Source organism: Mercenaria mercenaria, chromosome 14 (genome assembly GCF_021730395.1).
Source record: "Mercenaria mercenaria strain notata chromosome 14, MADL_Memer_1, whole genome shotgun sequence".
Classification (NCBI taxonomy): domain Eukaryota; kingdom Metazoa; phylum Mollusca; class Bivalvia; order Venerida; family Veneridae; genus Mercenaria; species Mercenaria mercenaria.
The window spans coordinates 21,487,688-21,511,079 of NC_069374.1; the positions used below are offsets into that span (position 1 = coordinate 21,487,688).

At 36.8% G+C, this 23,392-nt stretch overlaps 1 protein-coding gene across 2 annotated transcripts in view; it reads left to right on the forward strand.

Annotated features, from left to right (window-relative positions):
- Positions 1–23,392, forward strand: part of LOC123526534 (dynamin-like 120 kDa protein, mitochondrial) — a 56,655-nt gene that overhangs the window by 21,139 nt on the left and 12,124 nt on the right. For both annotated transcript variants that reach the window (XM_053523025.1, XM_053523026.1), the window contains 18 exons: positions 995–1,077; positions 1,643–1,696; positions 2,826–2,930; positions 3,684–3,770; positions 4,498–4,574; positions 5,140–5,257; positions 5,836–5,910; positions 6,265–6,336; positions 7,084–7,183; positions 8,076–8,206; positions 8,444–8,516; positions 8,956–9,028; positions 11,689–11,804; positions 12,370–12,434; positions 12,972–13,048; positions 19,883–19,975; positions 21,985–22,057; positions 22,477–22,638. In XM_053523025.1, the coding sequence (XP_053379000.1) occupies positions 995–1,077; positions 1,643–1,696; positions 2,826–2,930; positions 3,684–3,770; positions 4,498–4,574; positions 5,140–5,257; positions 5,836–5,910; positions 6,265–6,336; positions 7,084–7,183; positions 8,076–8,206; positions 8,444–8,516; positions 8,956–9,028; positions 11,689–11,804; positions 12,370–12,434; positions 12,972–13,048; positions 19,883–19,975; positions 21,985–22,057; positions 22,477–22,638 (1,634 nt within the window). The remainder of the gene's footprint in view (positions 1–994; positions 1,078–1,642; positions 1,697–2,825; positions 2,931–3,683; positions 3,771–4,497; positions 4,575–5,139; positions 5,258–5,835; positions 5,911–6,264; positions 6,337–7,083; positions 7,184–8,075; positions 8,207–8,443; positions 8,517–8,955; positions 9,029–11,688; positions 11,805–12,369; positions 12,435–12,971; positions 13,049–19,882; positions 19,976–21,984; positions 22,058–22,476; positions 22,639–23,392) is intronic.

Genomic DNA, 23,392 nt, shown 5'->3' on the forward strand with positions numbered 1-23,392 from the left:
AAACACGTTATTAATTGATAGCCCTACCTGTTCTTGATCAATCTATATCGGTGATTCGCTTGGAATACTGTTATTTAGAATGATATGCGAGAAATACATCGCTATATCGGTCTTTCACTCCGAGACATTTGTTTACTTCCGGTTGCTACGGTGTCACCATACGTTTATGTGACATCGTTTTCGATTGGATAGTAGCTATCTCCCAGACGTCACGTACCGTTGTCGTATGCGGAGCTGTGCTAAAACAAAGAAGTATTTTTGGCTAAAACTATAAAAGGCCTGTTTTTCGGCTCCTCATTTGTCAATCTTTCCTCCACCCTGAAGACAGTAACCCCTATGTTAAATGCATAAAAATCGGCTCCACAAATATCAATTTATCCTGACATAAGCATACTGTATAAGAGTCATAGAACAGTAACTTCTGGAGATATGTGGAATTTATGAATACTTTGTAAACTACTTAATATTTTATACTGGAACTGCTAGAACTTTATATCTGAATAAAAGATGTGTGACTGAACACTGATTTTGCCTCGTTGCTAGAGATATAGGTACAATGTCATCATTCTTTGTCCGAACCCAACTCAACAACTGTTCCCGGTCCTAGGCAGGAGTGCCGGCGGAACAATAGTCATGCTAAATGTTTTCAGATTCTGATTTATGTAGATCAGGGATCTTGACATCTTAAATTGTATGGTTGAAATAAGTCCAACCTAGCCATTTAGTCTAGCTGGTCAGATGTATACCAACTCGTTCAGCAGAGGCCACTACCTGTGCAGTACAATACCATAGTCACAAAGTGTGAATGGTCTATAATAAATCCGTTTTAAATTAGACATACTGGTAGGTTTTTGTCATAAGAAGAAGCTACATTTTACTCAGTGGTTCCGTGCTATGTACTTAAAATAGTGTACATAAAATTTAGTATATATTACCATTGCTTTGTTTTGAAGTTTGTTTTTTAACTTGTAATTTTGCAAGATATATATTTCAGACTCGGAAACAACTAAATCTGTTTTACCCAAAATAGGCATCAGTCCATTTTCCAGGGATGATGGAACGAAAGGGTCAACAATGGTATGTTCTGTTTTACCAAGGTTATGACAAAATTGTTATTTTGTTTCTACATTTATTGTACATTAATTCATTAATAGTAAAATTTGTACATGGTTATAAAGTTGACAGTTTCTAAAAAATAAATTGTCCTTGTAATATTTTTTAAACACTATACATAGTTCTTGGATATATATGACAAAATATTTTCTTAATGACAATACAGAGATTGCGACTTTAATACTTACATATTCATATGTAATAAAATCTATAGAAACATCAGAGAAGCATCTGCTAAAATTGTTTGATAAATTCAGTCAAGGTACACATTTATCTACAGGTCTAAAACTTGATTTTTGGTTTCACAAGTGCATTTGAACATGTATGGCTAATTTGTGTGAATGACTATGATCTTTTAAATTTGGATCCCTTACCATAAACAATTTTGGAAATGAAGACTGAAGCAGTTTGTGTACAGTTACCCATACAAGTTTGAAACAGCCACCTGTCTAATATAAAAGTTTCCAACTTCCATTTGCAAAAAAAATGAATGTTTGCAGTTTATTGTTGATTAATACTGTACTTTCAGTCAGATGACAGGGCTAGACAAGATAGTATGAATGAAGAAATCTTAAAAATGCAGGTGAGTGTTGGTTGTATCTTACAAAGGTAGAGATTAAATGAAAAAAGTCTGTCTTGTGATAAAGGTTTAGTGCATTCCTTAAATTTGGTATAAAACCAACAGTAGGACAGATCAATAGAACTTTCATTGCAAGACAAGTCCTAGCACTTGTTTCGTCGCTAAGATGGTCAAGTTGAGTTTTCCGCAAAATAAGGTGTCTGAACTGTTAAAGGAGGCAGAAGGAACAGTCAAAAATCAGTATGTCAGTCTGTCCATGTCAGTAGAGTGAATGGTTTCCATACACTAACTTGGGAAACACTTGACTCAGGACCTTCTTACTTTGTAAGGCGATTGGGCTTATGAAGTAGATGATAGCTATTGTTCTCGGGGGTCAGTAGGTCAAAGGTGAAGGTCACAGGGGTCTGAACCTTGAAAACGGTTTCCTCCCAATAACTTGACAACCACTTAACCCAGCACCTACAAACTTGGTAGCATGATTGGGCTTTTATCGAAAATATTACCACTATTGTTTTGGGGGCAAATAGGTCAAAGGTGAAGGTCACAGGGGCCTGAACCTTATTAACGGTTTCTATTCAATAACAGACCTGGACTTTAAAAATGGTTTCCCCATTGATAACTTGAGAACCACTTGACCCAGAACCTTCAAACTTGATAGCATGATTGTACTTATGAAGTAGATGACACCAATTGTGTTTAGGGTCAGTAGAACAATGGTCTGGTCAGTGTCACAGGAACCTGAACATGGAAAACTATTTCTGCACGGTAATTTCAGAATCACTTAAGAACCTTCAAACTTGTTAGCATGATTAGGAGACCCCTATTGTTTTGGGGGCCTGAACCTTAAAAGCAGTCTGCTTCGTAACTTGAAAACCATTTGACCCAGTATCTTCAAACTTGTTAGCTTGGTTGGGCTTATGCAGTTGATGACCCCTATTGTTCTAGGGGTTAATAGGTCAGAGATGAAGGTCATGGTGATCATGGGCCTGAAAATGGGACAACCTGTCATAGGGTGCATCGTGTTTTACAAACAGGTCTTGTTTGAATGTTAATCGAGACAAAAATTATTTTAGGTAAGCAAAAATGATGCAGCATTTTTTGAGCAGTAAATATGTGTTGTATATTTTACCAGACAAAGTACCAGAAAGAGGTTGACAGATTAGAGAAGGAAAACAGAGACTTGAGAAAACAGCTCAACTTGATGGAACAGAAAACTGGGAGGAAACGGAAAATGAATGTAAGTGTTTCATTTTGATTTCTTGATGAACTTTTATACTCCTTTTAAAAGGAAATTATGAAGTTAGCCTGTTCATCATAGAGGGGACTACAGTAAATGTGTGTTGTTTTGGGGGGGGGGATACAGCTGATCATGACCTAGGCTTATATGTAATAGCTGGTTTTTCCCATCCAATTAATTTGGTAGGGAGATAAGAACACCGTTTTAGAGTTCACTAGTTATGCCACCCCACACACACACCTTTGAAGAAGACAGTGTATATTGTTTTGCTTTTGCTGATTGTCAGTCAAGAGACAATTTTGGTTTCTGATCAAAAATAAGTAGAGAATGCTTGGTCTTATAAATGAAGTGAGGTCAAAGGTCAAGGTCATACTGAACAGTGGTCACAGTGACTTAGGCTGAAAACAGTTTCAGCTCCATAAGTAAAGGAAAATTTGACTGTCAATCTTCATAGGATGGTTGTCTTTAGTCAGTAGAAAACCTGTTGTTTTTTTAGGTCATTTTGGTCAAGGTCAAAGTCACAACATACATTATTATACACCCACATTCCTCCTGCAGGCCATCATTGAGGACATGTGTATTATAATAAATAGCTTTTGTTTGATACTTTTTGTTGAACAGTCTCACATGCTAGTAGGAGTTATAGTAAAAACATCTATATACATTTATTTATTATATACTAATTGTACTGTTCAGATGATATTTGTATTTCTGTAGTACTCTTTATTAATAAATATTGTAACTATTTTCCAGAAATCCTTGATTGACATGTACTCTGAGATATTAGATGTTCTCACAGACTTCGACTCCAGTTACAATACACAGGACCACTTGCCAAGGGTATATATCTCTTTCTTACGAAAACAGTTTCAGCAGCTATGGATCTTCGTAGGTTTTCAATAGAAAAAATAAATTGGTTATGCAAAGCAGTTAATAAGACCCAGAAGTTTGAAGGTTTACCTTGCCACTTATTTTTGAATTTCTGCAAAGGAAACTACTGCCTGCTTTATGGTTTAGAACCTAAGGATGATGGGCAAACACAGTAGGGTGATGTTTACTACAAATTCTTGGGTCACAATCTTGATCCAAATCATTCAGATTTGACAAGGACATAAATTTTGTGTTGCAGTTTAGTATGTGTGTAAGGTTGCTGTTAATTAGTGGTGAGAGAGCATACTGGTGAAACATCCTTTCAGGAGTAGTTAAGATGTTTGATGACCTTCGTCTTCATTGGTTCAAACCTTGCCTGAGCCAAATTCTTTTGTGTAGGTAAGCCATCCTGTTTGCATATGTAAGGTCAGTAGTTCTACTTGACTGTTCGCACTGCCTGAAAGTAATAGCTGTAGATGCACCCAGGGCCTTCTTCCATCAATAAAGCTAGAAAACTGGCATATGACTAGCTAGGGCCTCCTTGGCCACATAGTTAAAGGCCCTGCAATTCACTTACCTCGGTAGATTTGAGCCTTCTTGGGTAGTAATGTGACAGTCTAACAAAAGTAAGTTAGGACCTCAGTTTTCATGCTGACAAAGCAGACAATATATACATGTTTGATTTCCTGTTTTACAGGTAGTTGTTGTTGGAGATCAAAGTGCAGGAAAAACTAGCGTGTTAGAGATGATTGCTAGAGCTAGAATATTTCCAAGGTATATATCCTATTTGTAATGGAAATGATACAAGTTTTCATACAAGGAAAAAGGCTTCTGTGCCCAAGGACTAATAATCACATACCCTTCACCTCTCTTGATTCAAGCCCCTGCTTGGGTCATCAGTAGAGGTAGCCATCCAGCTGGTTTGTGGAAAGTCAGTGATTCTGTCCTGGTGGCAGCATGTTGCATAAGAAATTACTCCTGAAGGAGCATTTTGGTATTTCCTTTATTATTAATAAAGGGATAGTCAATATATGATCTAAATTGTCATTTTGACATAAAACCCAAATCTTTGATAAACCTAGACCCATTGTACAACAAACAACATTTGATGCCAAAAAAAATGTTTTATAACCTTGGCTCTAGAATTAAAAACAGTCTTCCTCCTTTGATGTTTTGGTTTTTTCACAACAACACAGAGTAATTCTGAAACTTACAGTAATCTGATAAAATAGATTGTCAAATGTTTTGTCGATGTTGATTTGAATAATCATATGTTTGCATGGATGGATTAAATCTAAACTGCAGTCTCGTTGGAATATAATATTTGAATGTATTGTAGGGGTTCTGGAGAAATGATGACAAGGTCACCAGTGAAGGTCACACTCAGTGAGGGTCCTTATCATGTGGCACAGTTCAAGGACAGTACAAGAGAATTTGACCTTACTAAAGAAGAAGATGTAAGAAATACATTAAATGCTTAACCTGGATCACTCACAGTATATAGTAAAAAGGGTTTTTAGATTATAATATTTTAATTTCTTGGAAAGACAGGAATTGATGTGTATCATTTTACTTGTAGTTTTTTCGTTCTAGTGGAAAAAAGTTTCAATCACACCCAAAACAGTTATTTTTGTCAAGATCATTTCTGTAAATACAGCGTTCATTGAAGTTTTAAGTAACTAAGAGAACTGGAAATCGTATTAAGTCACTTTAATTGACACTGTCAATATATTTGTACCCTATCTTCAGGGTCTTGTAGTTAAAGTCACTTACTTTGAATCATGTGTTCTCTTGCTGCTGTGAGGTGTGATTTGAAATTGTGGCTATAAATGTTTGTGTTTTCATTCATGAAGATAATAGGTGCATGAATTTATTGACTTTATATTTTAAATAAACATAACATAAACAGGAGTTTTGTCAGGTTGTTAGGACTTTTGTTCGTTTGTTCATCCACAGTATAAGGAAAAATTAGTCTGTAATCAATATTAATGATTCCTCTATTGTTTGTTAAATATTCAAAACCATGACATTGCAGACAGAAGCATTGAGAAAGGAAGTTGAGCATAGGATGAAAAAGAGTGTAAAGGGTGGACAGACAGTCAGTACAGAGGTTTGTGTTTTGAACTTACTGAAACTGAGGTCATGATGGTTCTTAAGTAATGAAACAAAATTTAGATGTTTAAAATATCTCAACAGGACTTGAATAAATGAACAATTGCTGATCATGCATGTATTTACTGTCTTGCATTTTGTATGAAAAAAATATGAACTGCTTCATGATATGATCAGCTCAACATAATTAGCTTTTTAACTACAGTGAAATTATCTGAGAGATGCTTTACAGTGAAAGTACTTGCAAATAGGTTGTTATACTTAGTCAGATTTTAAATATGCCGTCTGTCAGGGTGTATAACAATGTATGTGTTTTCTGTTTATAAGTGCATGTCTTTATGTCATATTTCAGTGTATATCAATGTCTGTGAAGGGACCAGGTATACAGAGAATGGTACTAGTGGATTTACCTGGTATTATTTCAGTAAGTTTGCTGTCACTCAAGTTTCACATTATCCTCTGAGAGTTCAGTTTCAGTAAATGATGCAACTACAAATTACAACAAGTTTAAAAATATCAAGTGGTTATCTTTCACTAAGATATTTATATTTATATATTTACCATCTTCATCAAATAGATTAAACTTTACTAGATAAATGAATTCATAATAAATTGTCATGCAGTAACCGTCGATTGCTTAAAAAACGTCCAGATTTTTATTGGTAGTACACATTTATACTGCGTTCAGCTATACATGTATACAGTGTGTACTATTATTAACCTAGTGCATAGCACTGTTTATACACATAAACATCTTAATTTTATGTTTAAGTTTATGTTTGACTTGCAATCACTTGCCCCTCACCGATGTGGGTTTGAGCCGCATTCAGGTCATTGAATTCTTCATTTTAGGAAGCCATCCAGCTGGCTTACGGAAGGTCGGTGGTTCTACCCAGGTGCCTGCTCGTGATGAAATAATGCATGGAGGGGCACCTGGGAAAAGCTGGAAAGCCACCATATGACCTATAATTGTGTCGGTGCGACGTTAAACCCGACAAAAACAAAAAAACTATATGCAGTATTTGTTCATGTTTTCAAATATGAAATTTGGGTCTTGTGTACATTTAATGCTTTTATCTTTGAGTGTGTAAAGTTATTGCTACAAGCTTAAATTCTTGATGGACTGTGTAAAATATTCTTGTATGACATGAAATAACTATTCTTATTTCAGACTGAAACAACAGTTATGGCCCCTGATACAAAGGAAGGAATCAAAAGACTAGTGAAAAGTTATATGGAAAATCCAAATGCAATAATTCTTTGTATACAAGGTGAGACATTTCCAAGTAAAATACGTTGATAGTGAAAATGTAATTTATCCAGGGGAATAAGTTATAACTGATGAGTGAAGAAAACATGTTTTCTAATGAGGTTCAAGAAATAGGAATACCATTCTCTGAGGGGTGCCAGAGGTCTGCCTCCATCTTCAAAAGCTGAAATGTTGCCATATGATCTAAACTGTGTAGGGAGTTAGTCTAAATGCAAAGGGGAATTATAATGAGTGAGGAACAAAGTTTCCAGCTTTTAAGCATATTGTATTAATGTACACAAAAGTTAAGATAACACATTGTGAATAATGTAGTTACAGTCATTTAGCCTGCTGGTGGCAATTGATTCTGCCTTTGTGACCAGTGCAGACTAAGGTGAGCTCATCTTGGTCTTTACTGTTTGCTATTCAGTTCGTAAATTTTCAGTGAACACCCCTTTGAATAGTACATGGTACTGCCCTGATTGAATGATAAGCCTGTCCATTTTGGAAATTTGTGGGGGTAAAGGTTAACAAACATTGTAATGATTGTTTACAAACTGATTTGGATTATCTTTGTGGCACTTGAAGTTTTTTCTTTGATTAATATAAAACTTTCTTGAATGACCTCATTTCACATAGCAAACAAGTCTGTTTACATTTTTGTCTCACAAGCACGTACTTCTAAATGAAGTTACAGTGAAACCTTACATACATTATGGCACAATGTTAATATGTAAGTGTTGAGAAGGGTTAGAATTTTGGAGCTCTACGAACTGTCAGTCATTGAAAATTTGAATCTCACCCCCAAAATAGTTCTATAAGCATTTCCTAATTTCCCTATGGATACACATATGCTGGTAAGAAATCCAGTAGTACATTGTAAAAGAAACTAATGATAAAACGTTATATTGTAGATGGGTCACTAGATGCAGAAAGAAGTAATGTAACAGATGTTGTTAGTCAGATAGATCCTAGTGGAAAACGTACAATATTTGTTCTCACCAAGGTCGATCTAGCAGAGAGTAACCTTTATAACCCTAACAGAGTATGTGTTTTTTCTTATGACCATGAACACCCCTAAGAAGCACTTGATCAGACATGAGGTGAACTGTAAGACCACTTTACAAATTGAATCATCATTTTGTTGTCTTCATAAAAGTCAAATATAGACCTTATTACATAAAGCAAAGTTGTAACAGCATTCAACGCAATATGACACAATTGTTCTAATGCTTCTTAAAAGTTCTGTCTGTCATAACTTGAGATGTAATACATATTTCAGATAAAATCAATACTAGATGGTGAACTGTTTCCAATGAAGGCTTTGGGCTACTTTGCAGTTGTGACTGGAAAAGGTTAAGTAGTTTTGACTTATTTCTCATATTAGGTTACATTTTAATGTACTTCTTCATAAATGTTAAGAAGGCCTCTGTGGTCAAGTGGTTAAAGTCTCTGGCTTCGAATCACTTACACCTCACTGCTGTGGGTTCGAAATTTTGCTTGGAGTGTAGATTTCTTTTGTGTGAGGAATCTATACAGCCGGTGTAAGGGAGGTCAGTGGGTGGCTTTACCCAGGTGCCCGCACATGCCTGAAGTAATGCCCGAAGGGGACCATTGAGTCTTCCACCACTATCAAAAGGTGAAAAGTTGCCATATGACCTATTGACCTATAATTGTGTCATTGTCATTGACACATGCTCATGAGAAGACTGCCACCTACACTTTTACAGCAGTAGGTTATGTTTAGAAATGTAATATTCTCTTATTACTGACTAAATTGATCAATGATTTCAGGTAACTCCAATGACAGTATTGACACAATTAGAAAGTATGAGAATGAGTTTTTCCAGAAATCAAAACTACTACAGTAAGTCAATATTACCTCTCATTTGTTTGCAGATGGAATGCTTACAAAAAGATCAAACCTTAAGATTAAATCATAAAGACATTGTGAAAAGTAACTTTTGTCAGATTTTGAAGGTTAAAAACCTATATTTTTGTGCTTCTAGCAATTTTAGCTAGATCCTACAATTAGTCCTTTTTTTTTCTTCAAAATTGTCATAGTGACCAATCACAGTTTAATTTGCAATGTTCTGGATATAGGAAATAACACTGAAAAAAATATGCCACATTTAAAGTAATAGTAGTCTACCAGGTTAGCAGTCATGATTGTTAATGAAAACTTGTCAGTAGTATAACCATAATACCCCCATCACACCAAGCTCGTTTTCAGTATGTTCTAAAAAATGTAGCCAAACGGACTCAAACTGTGTGGCAACGGAACAGACGTAGTAGCGACGTTCTACAGTCTGTCTAAGAACTTTATGGACTTACTCGGACGGGGTTGAACGGGAATGGAGCTCCAGAACTTTGAGCCTACTCAAAAATTTCTGCCGATCATTCCGTCCTACAGTTAGACGGACTGACAACGTACTTAAAACGAAATGGACGTACTAAGAACTGAACCGCCGTACTTCGATCATACTAGAAACGTGGTATGACGTAATGCAATCGGGCGTCAATTTAAGTACGTGTGCACACCGACCGGATCCGTTTGTAGCTCGTCAAATCCGTTCACAGAAAGACTTAACTCGACCGCATTACATCCTTAGTGCGTCGTTATTCCGTCTGAATACGATCAAAATATAATACTAAGTTTGCAATACGTTTCTAAACAGTTCTAAGAGTTTACAATACGTTCTCAGTACGCTCCACACGTTTTTAGTACGTTTATTCACAGTTCTTACAACGTCGATCCCGTCCGCAGTACAATTACACAAGTTAGGGTATAAATGCATGCCGTTGCCATACAGGTTCAAGATTTGGGCACAAGGTTTAGCCAAGTTTATGCCCTTGTTTTTTCTTCTTTGGTTTCTGACTCTGTCCTCCTTCATCCTCGGACTTGGAGACAGAGTCGTCAGAAGGTGCAGGGAATAAATTACTTCGCTCATCCTCTCGACTATCACGTTCAGAGGCTGACTTAGGAGATTCTGTATCGGCTTCTGTGAGACATAGGTCTTTTACTGCTTTAACACTTTACACCCCGTCTCTGTATGGCTTCACTTTTCTTTGGAGTCATATTGATACTTGCCTATTGCTGTGGATTTTTTTGTGTCTTGAGAGGTTTAAGAAACAAACGAGAATGAGAACTGGGCGAAACGTGATGGCTTTTGATAGCCATCAGGCCAGAATGTGATTGCAATTTACGTTCTGAACGTACTAGGGAGAGATGAGGACGTAATCAGAACGAGTTAAACTGTCTGTGAACGAGTTGGTCGAGTTAACAACTAGTTAGAACGTATTTCAACGTACTCGCAACGAAGTAGGACTAGTTACGAACTTCTTTAATCTGACTACAGATGGACTTGGTCTGCCTACAAACGGTGTCCACATGAGGTGAACGGGCATTTTTTTCCGAACTGAACTTACTATAAACGGACTTCAGACGGGATAAAGACATGATGGACGTATCAAGAACTGTTTAAGAACTAACTACAATCGCATTATGGATATTTTCCGGCCAAAGTACAAACGTTCCAGCCAGATCGCAGCCCGTTTTACAATATTTTAGGACGGGTTGGGACGTTTTGAGAACTAGTTTGGTGTGATGGGGGCTTAAATTATTGAGGGCACAAAATGTTGTCATTTTATTAAGTATATCTTCAGTTACTGTAAAGAATGTTTTGTGAAAGGAACTTTGTTCTTTTGGTTCTTAAGTATTCTTTTGGTCCTTAATTATTCTTTTAGTAATCCTAATTACGGAGCATTATTTGTTGGTGGGGGAGGGGGCCAGTGGCCGAGTGGTTGTTGCTGGCTTTGAATCACTTCTCCCTCACTGATGTGGGTTCAAGCCTTGCTTGGGGTGTTGAATTTTTAGCTCGACTTTTCGAAGAAAATATAGAGCTATTGCACTCGCCCCAGCGTCGGTGTCGGCATTGGTTAAAGTTTTTGATAAAGTCAAATATCTCTGTTACTATCAAAGCTATTGACTTGAAACTTAAAATAGTTATTTACTATCAAAGTCTACACCAGGAGAAACAATCCCCATAACTCTGAATTTTGACAGAATTATGCCCCTTTTTAACTTAGAATTTTTTGTTAAAAGTCAAATATCTCTGTTACTGTTAAAGCTTTTGACTTGAAACTCAAAACAGTTATTTACTATGATCAAAGTCTACACCAGGAGACACAATTCCCATAACTCTGATTTGAATTTTGACAGAATTATGTCCCTTTTTAACTTGGAATTTTTTAATGGCAAAGCTCTAATTCAGAGTCAAGCACTGAGAAAAGTCGAGCGCGCTGTCTTACGGACAGCTCTTGTTCATGTGAGGAAGACATGCAGCTGGCTTATGGAAGGTTGATGGTTCTACCTAGGTGCTTTCAAGTGATGAAATAATGCACGGAAGGGCACCTGGGGTCTTCCTGCACCATCAAGGCTGGAAAGTCGCCATATGACCTATAATTGTGTCGGTGCAACATCAAACCCAACAAAAAACAAATGCATTATTACTGTCTGTGTTACAGAGATGGAGCTCTAAAGGTAACACAGACCAATACTAACAACCTGAGCATGGCTGTATCAGAACTGTTCTGGAAAATGGTGAAGGAGAACATTGAACAACAAACTGATGCTTTCAAAGGTAAACTATATATCTTTTAACCTTTAACCTGCTTAATTTCTAAAATGGACTGGTCCATCATTCAATTTGGGCAGTACCATTTATTATTCAAAGAGGTGTTCTATGAAAAATACTGATTGAATAGCGAACAGTGCAGGCTGATCTTGGTCTGCACTGTTCGCAAAGGCAGAATCTCTTGCCGCCAGTAATAATGATAGTAATAAACACATTTGTGAGTGGGTGTGTAACAAAAGACAAAACATTCGTTTTGCTAAATTTATTTCAAACAAGATGTGTAGGACCATGAATACCTTAGCATGCTTCTGTAACACATTAATGGATGTTTTTGAAGTTTAATGGTATAAAACTATCTTGTGGAAAAAAATGATTGAATTTTGTTTGTTACATTACCTTTATTCTGTAAGAGAATTAAATAGACCTGAGATTTAGTTGAGAACAAGTGTTTTCAGAAATGGGGAATGTATAAATTAGAAAAGTTTTGTTTTTTTAAATTCAGTAACACTTACTTCAATTTTGTATATAAGAAAGAAGTTTCCATATTGCAGACTTGCTTATCTTTCTTCAGCAACAAGATACAACTTGGAAACGGAATGGAAAAACAATTTCCCTAGACTGAGAGAGTTGGACAGAGTAAGTCAGTGAAACAGTACATTGAAAATATAATAGCAAATCCTTAGTAAATCTTACATTTAAAAAAATGTAGGAATACTTAGAGCTAACATGATACAAAAACACATGCATATCAAATTGGAAATAGTTTTAGTCTTGGTTTATTGTCCTAGAAGTTTTCAAAGTGCTTTAATATTAAAAACTGTCTATGCAAATTTGCTTTTATGTGTTTAAGCTTATTTGTATTTGCTGTATAGGTGGCTCCTTTACAAGGCTGTTAGTAATTTTAGTTGGAGGATAGTGCAAGGTACAGAAGACATTCCAATTCTAGAAGCTTTTCTGGTTATTTAGCCTGCCAGACATAAAGCACCTGTACATGGGACTCAACCAAATATTCATAATTTTAGTTATAGGAGAGGGAGTTCAAACTCACAACTCATGGAATGTTTGTGTGTTATGGTGTTAATTTAGTAAATTAGGGGCCTTATGAAAGCACAGTTTGGTTTATGAAGGAATGTAAGAAGGGATGAGAAATTGAAACGATACTTAATATTTCAGGATGAACTATTTGAGAAAGCTAAAGGAGAGATACTGGATGAAGTGATCAGTTTAGGAGCTGTGTCTCCAAAGCAATGGTATGGTTATAATATTATTGAGAAAAAAAAGCAAGTTCACAGCTGCTTAAGATAGGTTAATTTGATGCCTTTCTTCATTTGCACTGAATTTTATATGCTTTTTTAGCTCACCTGTCACATAGTGACAAGGTGAGCTGTTGTGATCACCCTTCGTCCGTCGTCAGTCCGTCCGTCCATGCGTCCGTGCGTCAACAATTTCTTGTCTGCACGATAGTGGTTTCATTTATGATTTTATTTTAACCAAACTTGCACACAACTTGTATCACCATAAGATCTTGGTTCCTTTCTTGAACTGGCCAGATTCCAATATGGGTTCCAGAGTTATGGCCCCTGAAAGGGCCAGAATTAGCTATTTTGACCTTGTCTGCACAATAGCAGCTTCATTTATGATTTTATTTTAACCAAACTTGCACACATCTTGTATCACCATAAGATCTTGGTTCCTTTCTTCAACTGGCAAAATCCCATTATGGGTTCCAGAGTTATGGCCCCTGAAAGGGCCAGAATTAGCTATTTTGACCTTGTCTGCACAATAGCAGCTTCATTTATGATTTGAATTTAATCAAACTTGCACAAAACTTATGTCACCATAAGATCTCGGTTCCTTTTTAAAACCGGCCAGATCCCTTAATGGGTTCCAGAGTTATGGCCCCTGAAAGGGCCAAAATTAGCTATTTTGACCTTGTCTGCACAATAGCACTTCTTTATGCTATTTGATTTTAACCAAACTGGCACACAACTTGTATTACCACAAGATCTTGGTTCCTTTCTTGAATGGCAGATTTCATCATGGGTGTCCAGAGTTGTATGGCCCTTAAAGGTCAAAATGGCTATTTTGGCTTTTGCAGCATATAGAAACTGTCATTTATGGTTTTATTTGATACAGACTTCCAAAACCACTATCTGGTTCCTTTTTAGAATGGCCAGATTTCCATCGTTGTTCCAGAGTTTTTGCCCTTAAAGGTCCAAATTGGCTATTTTGGCATTTTGCGCCATATAGAGACTTCATTTATGGTTTTATTTGATAAAAGACTTCCAAATATCTTCAACAACAATTAAATCTTGGATTCCATAACAAATCATGTCCAATCATAGGTTTCCAGAGTTATTTTTGCTGACTATTCGAAGAAAGTCTAGCAAATTCTACTCACCTATTGTGCGTGGTCGGCGTCCACAACTTGGTTAAGTTTTTGCATGCAAGTCATACTAGTCTATCATTTAAAGGCATATAGCTTTGAAACTTATTTATTTTTTTAGGTCAATATACAACCTCACTGGGTCAATTCCATAACTTCAAATTTATTATGAGCAATTAATGCCCCCTTTTGGATTAGAAATATGTGGTTAAAGTTTTAAACATGCAAGTTAACATCTCCAAAACTAATGTAGATATTGAATTGAAACTCACATGTTCTTCGGGGTTATAAAACTAGTTGATAGCAGCAAGTCAATAACTCATGACTTCAGTTTGGCAAATTGTGCCCCTTTTGGACTAGAAAATTCTGGTTAAAGTTTTGCGTGCAAGTACATACAGCATTACCACAAGGCATATAGATTTGAAACTTATTTTTTCTTTTTCTAGATCAATTACCTACATCACTAGGTCAAGTCCATAACCTGACATGTTTTGGCCAATTTATGCCCCTTTGGACTAAAATTCTGGTTAAAGTTTTGCGTGCAAGTCATACAGCTATTACAAAGGCATATGGATTTAAACTAATTTTTCTTTTCTAGATCAATTACCTCCTCACTGGGTCAAGTCCATAACTCTGACATGTAATTAGGGCAAATTAGCCCCTTTTGGACTTGAAAAATTTGGTTAAAGTTTTACATGCAAGTTACTATCTCACCAAAACTATGGATTTGAATTGAAACTTCACATGGGTCTTCGGGTATCAAAACTAGTTTGACTGAATCAAGTCCATAACTCTGACATTATTTTGGCAAATCTATGCCCCTTTGGACTTAGAAAATTCGGTTAAAAGTTTAACATGCAAGTTACTATCTCCAAAACTAATTGCAGATATTAAATTTGAAACATCCATGGTCTTCGGGGTTATTAAAACCTAAGTTGACAGAATCAATCCCATAACTCTGACATGCATTTTGGGCAAATTATGCCCCCTTTTGGACTTAGAAATTATGGTTAAAGTTTTAACATGTAATTTTTTTCCAAAAAATGCAATATGGAATTGAAACTTAAACATGTTCTTCGGGTATAACTATTTGATGCACAGATTCCCATACTCTGATAATGCATTTTGGTCAATTATGTCCCCTTTCGAACTTAAACTCTTTTGATATTAACATTTTGGGGTAATAATTTCTCTTCTGTACAATAATTTCGAATAGTCGAGTTGGATTCTTAACGGACAGCTCGTTTGTTTATCTGTTTACCTCCCCTGATTGTAATCAAAATGGATTTATATCAGTAAGTCCTTATAGGACTTACTTGAAATTTCATTATTGTCATTAGTTGGACTGAGCCAATCAGGGTAGATAACTATGGACTGATTTTATGTCAAATTACCTCCCTTTATTTCAAATTAAAATGGGTATATCTCCGTAACTAATGAAGATACTAATCTGAAATTTCATTTATGTCAACAGATTTATTTGGCAGCTCCTTCTTTTGTTCACTTACAATAATTTTTTTTTTATTTTCTTCCCTTTTACGTTACTATAAATAGCTTATTTTTAGTAACTTTTTAGCTCACCTGTCACAAAGTGACAAGGTGAGCTTTTGTGATCGCGCGGTGTCCGTCGTCCGTCCGTGCGTCCGTCCGTCCGTCCGTAAACTTTTGCTTGTGACCACTCTAGAGGTCATATTTTTCATGGGATCTTTATGAAAGTTGGTCAGAATGTTCATCTTGATGATATCTAGGTCAAGTTCGAAACTGGGTCACGTGCCTTCCAAAACTAGGTCAGTAGGTCTAAAAATAGAAAAACCTTGTGACCTCTCTAGAGGCCAAATATTTCACAAGATCTTCATGAAAATTGTCAGAATGTTACCCTTGGTTGATATCTATGGTCAAGTTCGAAACGGTACACGTGCCGTCAAAAACTAGGTCCGTAGGTCTAAAAATAGAAAAACCTTGTGACCTCTCTAGAGGCCATATTATTTTCACAGATCTTCATGAAAATGGTCAAGAATGTTCACCTTGTGTTTCTAGGTCAAGTTCGAAACTGGGTCCGTTGCCTCAAATCTAGGTCAGTAGGGCTAAAATGAAAAACTTGTGCCTCTCTAGAGGCCCATTATAATCACCAAATCTCATGAAATTGGTCAGAACGTTCATCTTGATGATATCTAGTCAAGTTCGAAACTGGTCACGTGCTTAATAAAACTAGGTCATGTAGTCAAATAATATGAAACACCTTGTGACATCTCTAAAGGCCACATTTTTCTGGGATCTGTATGAAAGTTGGCTGAAGGTTCATCTATGATGATATCTAGTCAAGTTCGAATTGGTCCGTCGGTCAAAACTATGTCAGTAGGTCTAAAATAAAAAACCTTGTGACCACTCTAGAGCCAAATTTCATGAGATCTTCATGAAAATTGGTCAGATGATTCACCATTGATGATATCTAGGTCAGGTCCGAAAGTGGGTCACGTGCCTTCAAAAACTAGGTCAGTAGTCAATATAGAAAACCTTGTGACCTCTCTAGAGGCCATATTTTTTCATGGGTCTGTATGAAAGTTGATCTGAATTTCATCTTGATGATATCTAGGTCAGTTTCGAAAGTGGGTCACGTGCTTCAAAAACTAGGTCAGTAGGTCAAATATAGAAAAACTCTGTGACCTCTAAAGGCCATAGTTTTCATGGATCTGTATGAAAGTTGGTCTGAATGTTCATCTTGATGATATCTAGGTCGGTCGAAACAGGGTCATGTGGGGTTCAACAAACTTAGGTCAGAGTCTATAAATAGAAAACCTTTTGACCTCTCTAGAGGCCATTACTTGTGAAAGGCTCCATAAAAATTGGTCAGAATGTTCACCTTGATGATATCAGGTCAGGTTTGAACTGGGTCACATTGCCTTAAAAAACTAGGTCAGTAGGTCAAATAATAAAAACCCTTGTGACCTTCTAGAGGCATACTTTTCATGGATCTGTATGAAAGTTGGTCTGAATCTTCATCTTTATGATATCTAGGTCCAAGTTTGAAAAATGGTCAGTGCGGTCAAAAACTAGGTCAGTAGGTCTAAAATTATAATATCTTTGACTCTCTAGAGGCCATATTTTTCAATGGATCTTCATGAAATTGATCTGAAGTTCACCTTGATGATATCTAGGTCAGTTTCGAAATTGGGTCATTGCGGTCAAAAACTGGCCAGTAGGTATAAAAATAGAAAACCTTGGTACTTCTAGCCATATTTTTATGGAATCTATGAAAATTAGTGAAATGTTCACCTTATGATATCTAGGTAAAATTCAACACAGGGCAGTACCTTCGAAAACTAGTGTCATAGGTTAAATAATAGAAAACTTGTGACCTCTTGAGACCTATTTTTTCAATGGATCTTCATGAAAAATTGGTCATGAATTTTTTTCTTGATATACAGTCAATTCAAAACTGAGTCACATGAGCTCAATAACTAGGTCACTATGTCAAATAATAGAAAAAACGACGTCTACTCTAAACTGGGTCATGTGGAAAGGTGAGCGATTCAGGTCCCTCATGTCCTCTTGTTTATTATTGGCGTAGTGAAAAACCGGACCACTTTTCTGTGGTACAACATGGATGAGCTCCTATTTTTAGGTGTATTTTGACATATCTGTACCTTGTAAGAATTTTTTTTTTCTTTTTGGTTAAATTTCTTCCCTTTGTTGTTCCTGTCCTTTGGACTTTTCTGAGGACCTTCTTGTCCTCAAGTGCAATGATAACTGGTGAGTGATATAGGGCCATCATGGCCCTCTTGTTAACAGTTTCCAACACATGAGATTTTGTGACATGTCTTGTTTTCAAATTCCTACTTTTTACCATTCAGAAAATGTGATATTCAAATAACTGATCATTTTTTTAAGTGACAAATCTGGGTGCTATTTTACACCAATGTTTGATTACACTTGGTAAAACTGTAAACAGAAAGCATATTTTTGGCAGTTTTTATTAACTCACCTGAGCCAAAGGCTCATGGTGAGCTTTTGTGACCGCTCAGTGTCCGTCGTGCATCATCCGTCTGTCAACATTTTCTAAAAAAAATCTTCTTCTTGAAAACCACTGGGCAGAATTAAACCAAACTTCACAGAAATGATCCTTGGGTGGCCCCCGTTCAAAATTGTTCAAAGAATTGGATTCCATGCAGAACTCTGGTTGCCATGGCAACCGAAGGGAAAACTTTAAAATTCTTCTTATCCAAAACCGCAAGGCTTAGAGCCTTGATATTTGGCATGTAACATCATCTAATGGTCCTCTAGTAATATTGTTCAAATTATGCCCCTGGGAGGTAAAGAGGCCCCGCCCTGGGGGTCACAAGTTTTACATAGACTTATATAGGAAAAAAATTTAAAAATCGTCTTGTCTAAAACCACAAGACCTAGGCCTTTGATATTTGGTATGTAGCATTGCCTTATGGTCCTCTACCAAAATTGTTCAAATTATAACCCTGGGGTGAAAAGAGGCCCTGCCCCAGGGGTCTCAAGTTTAACATAGACTTATATAGGAAAAAACTTTAAAAATCTTCTTGTCTGAAACTGCAGGTCCTAGGCTTTTGATATTTGGTATGTTGCATTGCCTTATGGTCCTCTACCAAAATTATTCAAATTATGCCCCTGGGGTGAAAAGAGGCCCTGCCCCGGGGGTTCTCAAGTTTTACACAGACTTATATAGGAAAAAACTTTAAAAATCTTCTTGCCTGAAACTGCATGGGATAGGCTTTTGATATTTGGTATGTTGCATTGCCTAATGTTCCTCTACCTAACTTGTTCAAATTATGCCCCTGGGGTGAAAAGAGGCCCAGCCCTAGGGTTCCCACATTTAACATAGACATATCTATAGGGGAAAAAATCTTCTTGTCTGAAAGTTCAAAGCCTAGGCCTTTGATATCGGATATGTAGCATTGCCTAGTGGATCTCATACAAGAATGTTCAAGTTATGCCCCTGTGTGAAAAGAGGCCCCACCCTGGGGGTCATTTGTTATATGAGTTATATAGGAATAAATACTTCAAAAATTATCAAATCATATTTCCTAGAGTGCTTAATCATAATTACCTGATGACACGAAGTGATTAGGGGTCACTTGACTGTGACCTTGACCTACTGACCTACTTTCTTGTTTTTGAGATACAGCCTTGAAATTTGGATGACATGTACAGTTTTTTTCACACCAATCTTAAAACTGACTCTCAGTGACCATGAATGTGACCTACTTTCTAATATTATAGCATCAGTTTGCCGTTTTACATATGTGGCTCATATTACTCAGGTGAGCGATTCAGGGTCATCATGACCCTCTTGTTTAAAAAAAGTTTAACCCCAGATGAAAGGGAATACAGTAATGATTGGTGTGCATAATTGTTTGGTAGCCTTTTAAAACTTATTGATACCATATTGAGTCAGTACCTTGTCTTTTATGCTGAAGAAGCTTTTGTTTCATATCTCACCTTGGACTGTGAAATCAGTAATGTTCATAGGAGACTAACCTTTGTGGATTTCATGGTTGTGTCAGTCAGCAAAATTAAATCCCGACGAATAAATTTCCTTATCATTTTGAATTTCTCTTCAAAAGTTGAAATTAACAAATTCATATACCCACGAAAAAGCATTGTTTGGCTAAAGCCATGAAATTATATGCCCGCAAAATTAAATGATTTTACAGTATGTGATCTTTTTCAGGGAGATAATGTTTCGAAAAAAGTTATGGGAGAGAACAGCAACTCATATGTTTGAAAATATCTATTTACCAGCTGCTCAAGCAGAAACTGTGGGGTAAGATACTGAAATAGTAAAGTCATTTTGCCTATATACTTACCTACCATCTTTGCATATTTTGAAAAATGGCGGTAGAAATATTACTTCTTCAAAAGACAGTAGAGAATACATTAACTCCCTTTTCAGCCAAACTACCTTGTTACAAAAGGGAAAGTTGTTTTGATGAAATTTGAGTTTACAGTGATTATTATGTCTCCCCCAGGAGACATATTGTTTTTGCCCTGTCCGTCCGTCCGTCTGTCCGTCCGTCCGTCCTTCCGTACGTCACACTTCATTTCCAAGCAATAACTGGAGAACCATTTGACCTAGAACCTTCAAACTTCATAGGGTTGTAGGGCTGCTGGAGTAGACGACCCCTATTGTTTTTGGGGTCACTCCGTCAAAGGTCAAGGTCACAGGGGCCTGAACATTGAAAACCATTTCCGATCTATAACTAGAGAACCACTTGACCCAGAATGTTGAAACTTCATAGGATGATTGGTCATGAAGAGTAGATGACCCCTATTGATTTTGGGGTCACTCCGTCAAAGGTCAAGGTCACAGGGGCCTGAACATGGAAAACCATTTCCGATATATAACTAGAGAACCACTTGACCCAGAATGTTGAAACTTCATAGGATGATTGGTCATGAAGAGTAGATGACCCCTAATGATTTTGGGGTCACTCCGTCAAAGGTCAAGGTCACAGGGGCCTGGACATGGAAAACCATTTCCGATCAATAACTAGAGAACCACTTGACCCAGAATGTTGAAACTTCATAGGATGATTGTACATACAAAGTAGATGACCCCTATCGATTTTGGGGTCACTCCATTAAAGGTCAAGGTCACAGGGGCCTGAACATTGAAAACCATTTCCGGTCAATAACTTGAGAATCACTTGACCCAGAATGTTGAAACTTAATAGGATGATTGGTCATGCTGAGTAGATGACCCCTAATGATTATGGGGTCACTCTGTGAAAGGTCAAGGTCACAGGGGCCCGAACATTGAAAACCATTTCCGGTCAATAACTTGAGAACCACTTGACCCAGAATGATGAAACTTCATAGGATGATTGGTCATGCAGAGTAGATGACCCCTAACGATTTTAGGGTCACTCTGTTAAAGGTCAAGGCCACAGGGGCCTGAACATGGAAAACAATTTCCAATCAATAACTTGAGAACCTCTCGACCCAGAATGTTAAAACTTCATAGGATGATTGTTCATGCAGAGTAAATGACCCCTATTGTTTTTGGGGCCACTCCGTTAAAGGTCAAGATCACAGGGGCCTGAACATTGATAACCAGTTCTGATCAATAACTTGAGAACCACTTGACCCAGAATGTTGAAACTTCATAGGATGATTGAACATGCAGAGTAGATGACCCCTATTGATTTTGGGGTCAGTCTGTTAAAGGTCAAGGTCACAGTGGCCTGTTCATGTAAAATCATTTTTTGGAAATAACTTGAGAACCACTTGACCTACAATGTTGAAACTTAATAGGATGATTGGACATGCAGAGTAGATGACCCCTATTTATTTTGAGGTCACTTGATCAAAGGTCAAGGTCACAGGAGCCTGAACAGTGACTGGAGAACCACTAGGCCAAGAGTGTTGAAATTTAGGGATGACTGGACATGCCAAGTAGATGATCCCTATTGCAGCCAACCATCAGTGTCTCTTTGATTTTTGCTCCTGACCCCTATTGACTTCTTGACTTTAGGACTTTGCATTGGGGGAGACATGCGCTTTTTTACAAAAGCATTTTCTAGTTTCCAATAGATCATACATTTTGGATGAAAACTATAACTGTTTTAAGCTGTAGTTTGGAGGTGATTCCATTTTACAGAGATTCTGTTCCACTTTACAGGAATCTTTTCTTCGTTAAAGGGAATCTGGTTAATATAGGTAATGTTCATTTTGCTAGTTGGTAACTTCTGATTTATTTAAATTATACTGTCTAGGCTTTAATACACATTTTTTAAGTTTTCTCATTATTTCTTAATCTATTATTACTTTCAGAGAGTTTAACACAATGGTTGATATAAAGCTATCGGAATGGGCATACCATGCTTTACCTAAGAAAAGTGTTGAGGTAAGGAATTTTGTACTGCTAACAGAGCTATACATATATACTTTACTGTCATAGGTTAACCTGTATAATGTATCCAAAACATAAGTGAACACTGTAAATGATTTGTAATGAAGGGGCTTGTAAATTTTAAACCTGCACTTTATTGTGAGGGTGACATTTTAACAAAAAAAGTTACATCAAATGAGATAAAATCCTGGCTAAACTGTCGTTTTCTATGCTGTATAAAGCACTCTGTTTCTGATCTTTCCTAGTACTTTAGTTTGCTGATCATTCCTTATCAGTAAACACTGTCTAGAAGTAAAAATCAAGCCTGATTATGTTGGAAATGAATTGTTATCTGTGGAATGAGTGTAAGTAGAATCACAAAATACCATCAAAATGATTTCATAGATATATTTTACCTTGTATACTGATATCAGGTTGGTTGGGATGTATTGCACCAGGAGTTTTCACATCTTGCTGACAAAGACAAAAAGAAAAATGCCAGCGAGCATGATGAAGTGTTCAACCGACTGAAACTAGCTGTGATAGAGGGCAGTAAATCTACGCATAACTGGGAGAGCAAAGCAGAGGAGAGCTTAGTAAGTATCAAGTTTATGCGTACAGTATTTCAGTGTAGAAATATCTGACAGCCATTCATGTGGATTCAAGTCCTGTCTTGGGCAGTGTGAGGATTTCTGTGACACTTTAACAGAATTTAATATGTTTGATGTCATTCATACCCCACATCTTGATTTATTTGTGGAAGTTTTCAGGCACTTTTGGTAAATATGGTTCTTCTTGTACAGAATCCAGCAACAGTTGTTAGCTAATTGACTGGCTTTAAATAGTCAAAATTGTATTGAAAAATGGTGTAAAACCCATGTTGGCTGGACATGGATTAGTATAAGCCTTGTCAGGATAAATCCTTCTACAGTTTTCAGTAATGTTTAAAGGCTCATAATTCCTTTGTTTAAAATGTGGCTGCCACATTTTCCGTTATGAACATAAAATACATTAATTTCTTGTTAAATCCCATTTCTGATAATTACTTTCTTTAACATTTGTCAAAGGTTGGAATATTGCTGAATATACTAGAATGTTTTATTGAATCGTTCGTTTCTAGCTCACCTGTCAAGTAGTGACAAGGTGAGCTTCTGTGATCACTGTCCGTTGTCCGTCCGTCCACAATTTCTTGTGAACACGATAGAGACCACATTTTGCAATCAATTTTTATCAAACTTGCACACAACTTGTATTGGCATAATATCTCGGTTCCTTTTGAAAACTGGCCAGATCCCATCATGGGTTCCAGAGTTATGGCCCTTTAAAGTGCAAAAAATTGCCATTTCGGCT